Source organism: Diadema antillarum, unplaced genomic scaffold (genome assembly GCF_040938485.1).
Source record: "Diadema antillarum isolate AM-2024a unplaced genomic scaffold, OU_Dant_1.0 seq00000920_RagTag, whole genome shotgun sequence".
In the NCBI taxonomy this organism is placed as follows: domain Eukaryota; kingdom Metazoa; phylum Echinodermata; class Echinoidea; order Diadematoida; family Diadematidae; genus Diadema; species Diadema antillarum.
The window spans coordinates 1010078-1016190 of record NW_027271772.1 but is presented as its reverse complement, the minus strand read 5'-3'; the positions used below and the strand labels follow the sequence as shown (position 1 = coordinate 1016190).

At 37.6% G+C, this 6113-nt stretch overlaps 1 protein-coding gene across 1 annotated transcript in view; it reads left to right on the top strand.

The window, feature by feature from the left end:
* The first annotated feature begins 648 nt into the window (after nucleotides 1–648).
* Nucleotides 649–6113, top strand: part of LOC139741332 (uncharacterized) — a 66507-nt gene continuing 61042 nt past the window's right edge. The window contains exon 1 of the mRNA XM_071651914.1: nucleotides 649–935. Coding sequence (XP_071508015.1) covers nucleotides 683–935 — 253 coding nt within the window. The 5' untranslated portion in view covers nucleotides 649–682. The remainder of the gene's footprint in view (nucleotides 936–6113) is intronic.

Sequence of the window (6113 nt, the reverse complement as noted above, 5' to 3'; positions counted from 1 at the left end):
TGCTCCAAAATCACCCATTGCAAGTCGCAGTGTAGAAATTGTTCCACTCTCATCATCTGGCTTTGAGGAAGCAGTCCAAACATCGACAATCATGTCATCATCAACTTTGCCGACACCATCATCATCTGCTGGTCAGATGACTCCCCACTCCTCATCAATTAGAGGAGGAAGTCCCTCTCCATCCATCTTGCCACCGCTTGCCCCGACACCTTCATCAATGGCATCATATGCCAGTGGAGTAGCGGATGGTGCCACAGCCACGCCCAGTCTTCCAGCACCAAACAGCATCCTACTGCAGTCAGTTTCCCCAGTGTTTTCAATGTCAGGCGTTGGCGTGACAACCCCATCAGTGCAACCGGAGTTTTCATCCACTTACCCTTCGGTTGCGAGTTCACCCATACTACACTCACCTTCACTTACGCTCGCATTGACATCTAGTGCAAATGCTCCAATGAGTAATGGAATTATTGTTTCAGAGTCTATGGTCACAACACCTTCGGCAGCCATGATGGCCTCAGAGTCTCAAACTTTTCCACCATCATCAACGATGGCTGGTATCACAACCGAGTCCAATGTTGCAGAGGAATCCTCAGCTTCTCCAACAACAACTGGCCCGCAGTCTCCGACATCCATTTCATCGACCACCGGACTACGGACAACTGACTCACCAGAATCTCCTTCCATGACGGAGAACCCGCAACAGTCATCGTCTGTTTCCATGGCAACTAGCCCAAATCCATCGACAACTGCTTCACAGGAAACTCCTACTGTGACGACCAATGGGCCAGCGCAGGCAACACCTCCTTCTGTCCACGCAGAAACCAGTGCGACCACCATCCCAACAACCGTCCGGACGACCAGCTTTGTTACCACCAGGAAGATGTCCACCACACTGGATACGTCATTTGCCACGAGCCCTTACTGGTTGAAGATGGGTGAGTACAATCAAAAGTTATAGTATCAGTGGAAATTTGGTGCTCTACAGAAAGACAGAGTGAAGCTGAATTTCATTTCATCCATTAAATGCACAAAAAAAGAGTAAAAGTGCAATTCCACAATGTGTTCAAGTTGGCTTGATTACATAGTTAACAAAGTAACAAAGTTTCCATTGACCTGCATAAAATCTCTACTCTATTTCCTTGTTTTTGACGTTAAATAAGTAGAAAAAGAGTTCATGTCTTTTATAATAGCCTCGCAGCTATGATGTTTGATGGAAAGGGGTTATAATTGTGAAATTATCCACCAAAAATGTCAGATTTAATGATATTTTGTGCATAAACCAATTTGCTTATTCCAAAAAGTGGTTGTTCCTAGCACCATTGCTGTGATGAAAGCATAGTGAAGTATTGAAATCCTGTAAATTTGTTGTTTGTCTTCAGTCTTCAATGAAACTTCTTGCATTTTGTTTTAAAAATAATTCAATTGCGAGAGACTCTTTTCAGTAGAGTCAAGTCAAGCATGGCATGGCATTTGTGCTGTAATGGCCTCACAAGGACATATGGACGTCCATCCCTTGAGGTTTTGTGAATATTTTGCAGACTTTAAAGGGATGGTGCAGTTTCGGTCGAGATGGGGCTCCATGTTTCCAGCATTTGTTGATGATGATTTTTTAATGATAATGAGAAACCTCTTATGAAATAAAAAAGAACATATAATGATTTTCATCAGATAAACTTTGAAGTCCTCTTAGAATTGTATATTCTTTAACATTCTATAAAGTGGTTTCCAAGTATCTCCCAAATGGTTCAAAGCTGAATCCTCACTTCAAGTGATGCTATACCATCCCTTTAAAGGGATCGTACAGTTTTGGTAGAGACCTACAAATTTGTAACTTCAGGTTTCTAACATTTTTTGGTGAGAGAATGAGAAACTTTTTTATGAAATATGAAAGAGCATGTAAGTTTAAGAGGAATTCAGCGTTTATTTGATGAAAATTACTTTTGAAATGGCTGAGATATCCAAAACAGAGCGATCCTAATAAAGTGTGGGACCCACCTTTTACTACGATCGCTCTGTTTTACCTTGTTTTTGGATGTTTGAGCCATTTCAAACCCGATTTTCATCCAATAAACTTTGAATTCCTCTTATAATTGTATGCTCTGTACGATTTCACAAGTGTTTTCTTGGTATCTCGCAAAAAAGTTAAAAGCCCAATTCTCATCTCCACCAATACTGTATTATCCCTTTAATGTCCGATAATAGCACAACCCCATACCCTATGGAGACGGACAGTGATTGTCCGTCACCTGAGAGCTTGTGGCTGCAGATGTTGTGGTTCTTCCTTCAGAAGCAACCAAATTTTGCTATTCACCTGCCTTGCTTGCGGTCAAGCCAGGAGAAGATATTGATGGGGGCGACATTTTTTTTGTGTTTGTCCTGACTCTACACCATTTGATGCTTTTCTTGTTTTTGTTTTTTGTGTGTTTTTGTTTTTTTGCATTTTCGGGCTGTTGTCTTCTGTCAAAGATGAAGTATTTTTTGATATTTGGAAGCACATGAAATACATCAATGCTCTTTGTATGTATTATAAGATGCTTTTCTGCTGAAAAAGCTGTTATTCTTTGTTTGTTTTTACAATCCAGGTACATTTATACCAATCAGATCTATCACAAAATACAGGGATACATTTTTTTTTAGCTAACAGTAATTTGATGAGGAGGCTGTGTCCTAAGAAGTTACACAGAACATTTAACTTGTGTTAGGATGCCCCTATCCATATGAAATAATAGTGTGAATAAAATTTATACAAGAATGACTAACACACATACAAAAAAATGTAAAGTAGTAGAAAAGAAGAATGAGAGGAAAAAGAAAAAAAAAAGGGGGGGGGCAAGACACATGTTCACAGACTTCCATAAAATTAGTACCATATATGTATGTGTGTGCTACCTACCTTTGATCAAAAATTCTGGCAAATCTCACCTTTTCAAATGATATAAACATGTCTTAGTCTCATTTCAATCTATTCCAATTGAGATATTGTTTATCACTTGGACACACACCTCACAACAATTTATTATTATTTTTTTTTTAACTGATCTTTCTTATAATGTCCCTTCTCTCCTCCCCCTCTCTCTTTCTGACTTCATTAGATTTATCATGTGTCGGTAAAAATATTGCCACTTCACACGCACACCCCCAGAGTGGCCAAGTCTCATTTTGAGCACGCAAGGCCATATATTGATACGTTGTAATTGAATCTTGGGAGTGAGCTAGGGCAGATTGATACTGTTTGAGAGTGTGACAAAACACGCTGTGTGAAATCACGCCGAGCACGTCGCCGTGGATTGAGCCGAATCCCTACCGTGTGCAGGCATTGCAAATGAGCAGGATTGGTAGTTATGTAATTGGCCATGAGATTCATATATGCAATTGTTTTGTTCTTGCTTTTTTTGTTGTGGATTTTTTTTTTAATCATCAGACAAACAATCAGTGCTTGGTCAACAACACTGCTCTTGTATTTGATACGTTTGCAAAAGTCATCCACATATGTCCTCGTGGTATTGATCTCATACTTCAGGCATGATTTCTCCAATATCTGATTTGATTGATTTTTGAGAATTTACGTAACCCAACCGGAGGCCACATTTGGGCAATGTATTATGAAGATATGATACATATGGATGGACTATATTTGCAGTGAGGCTGATTATTGATATGATCTTTTCCATAAGTCATGCTCCCGCTGGGAAAGACAGGATAATTGAGTAGGTATAACTCTGTGTGGCTTTTATTGCGTGAATACAAAACAAAACTTAGTGAGGATCAGAGACCATAGTGTGATGTTTTGTGTATTAAAAGAGAGTTAGAAGAAGTTGGCATCCAACAGTAATAAAATGACAGCTAGAGATATGAATCATGGGCATTACATTCTTGCTCTTCCTTTAATTTGATTTGATTTGACTTGATTCAGAGGATGCATTCATTGAAGAAATGTTAGGACCATTTTCAAAATGTGCCCGTTTTTCCCACTCGTTGGAAAAGAAAAATCAGATAAATTTAATGAACAAATCTCAAGTTCCTATGTACTTAATTGTTTTTTTAGTATTATTATGTGAGTACCAAATTGTGTGCAGTCTTTCATGGAGAAGTTGTCCGAATGATTTTAGAGATTCTGCTGTTTTTAAAGTCTTGTTCATTTACATACTCCTTTTCATTTTACATCAAATTCACATGCAATAGGGTGACATTCTCATGAATAGCTGCCATTATTACCAAACTGCTAATATAGGTGGTCATTAATCAGAAGAAGTAATTGGAATAATTGGATGTGAAATGTGGTTACCTATTGGCAAAATCAACAAATATTCATTTTAGTAGAAGTATGTTTGTATTATATTTGAATACATAAATGCTGATGCATGTAAGATATGTCCACAATTCAGCCTGCGGGCTGCAAGGGATGTTATTCAATAAAATACCTTTCAAATCAAATCAAATCAAGTCAAATCAAAAGCATGTTATTTATGAATAATATTTTGTAGATGGTAACATAATGGCAAAATCAATAGTTCTATACATTACCCAAAATCAAAGCATTTTATTTAACCTTACAAATGATATTTCTAGATCAATCTTTTCAATCCCGGGAATTGAATGGTGCTGTGTGTCAATGGAGCAGGTCTGTTTGACAGGCACTCTTGTATGAAATGTCTCACAGCTACCGGGAAGTTATGTAGACAGTGTCTGGTATTAATGTGTATCAAAATGTCAGATTTGCAAACAAGGTTCTGATAACTGTCAAACCAGCGCTGAAAAATACAGAGAAAAACAAAATCAAAATGCCCCATGCCTTCAGGTCTGATTGGTAAACCATTCGAGTCCATATCTATGTCCTACTTTACCCCCAACTTGCTGCCTTCCTAGACCTACATGTATATGGCACATTATGATGATGTTATGAACATTTATTTTTAGATACCATACTGTGGAAGCATCGGTGATACAGATTAAGAGAGGGAAGGGGTATGGAGGGTGGGGGAGGGGGAGTGGGTGAAGATGAAGAGGGATAGATTGTTGGAGTGAAATATGAAGGGAGAGAAAGAGATATGAAGATGGGAATGAGAGAATATAAGAATAGTAGTGGAGAGACATATAATGGGGTGAAGAATGCATAAATATATAATGAGAGAAAGAGATAGAGACTGAGTGGTAGATGAAAAGAGTAATAAAGATAGAGTGATAGAAAGAGACAGTAGAGTGAGGACACTGCAGAGATGACTGAGAAAGAGATGGAGTGATAGAATAAAAGAGTGATGAGTATAGAGTGATTAGAGAGAGAGAGATAGGTAGGTATGGAAGAAAAAGAGTAATGAAAAATGGGCAATCAATGGATATAGATATAGATACAGACTGTTTGGATGAAGATATTGAAGAAAAACAATAAGGTATAGAGCAGAGCATTGGAGGAAAAATGATCAAGGGAGATTGATGGAAACATATATGGTAGGAAGGAAAGATATAGAGAAAAGATGAGAGAGAGATATAAAGCTCAAGTAGTACTATAAAACTCATGAAGTCGTCATCGCATTACTCAACAATCACGTAAGATGGTGATATGTCAAAGGTCCTAATGTTTTCTCAGCAGTCTCTTTTTTTTAGATATTTTCTCAGCAGTCTCTTTTTTTTAGATATTTTGTTGACTTTCAGTGTAAGTTGACATTCACGTATTAAAGTCAACAGATTTTCTCTGGACTGGTGCGTGTCGACGTCACTTATGTGAGGTTTACTGTATATGCAAAGAGTGATGGAAATAGCTAGAGAATGATATTGAACTGAAAATAGAATGTTAAAGGTCCTGTTTACCTTTGGGAGCAGTAGTATAAAAAATGTTCAAGGTATCACATTTGATGCATAGATGTAAAGGTCTGTTGTTTCACAAAACACCCTAACCATATAAAATTTTGCAATAGAGCCCAAAACATAAGGAGATATCAGTATTTTTCTCATTAAACTGTAACTGTAGACGGTTTAGTCAGGAAACATTTTTATTATAATTATTGTTCAAATTTTGTGCATTTCAATATACTTCACATACTTAACATTTCTACAGTGGTTGTTTCTGTGCCTAACTCACATTTTAGAACTATTTTAAAGCACTAATGCTGGTTTTT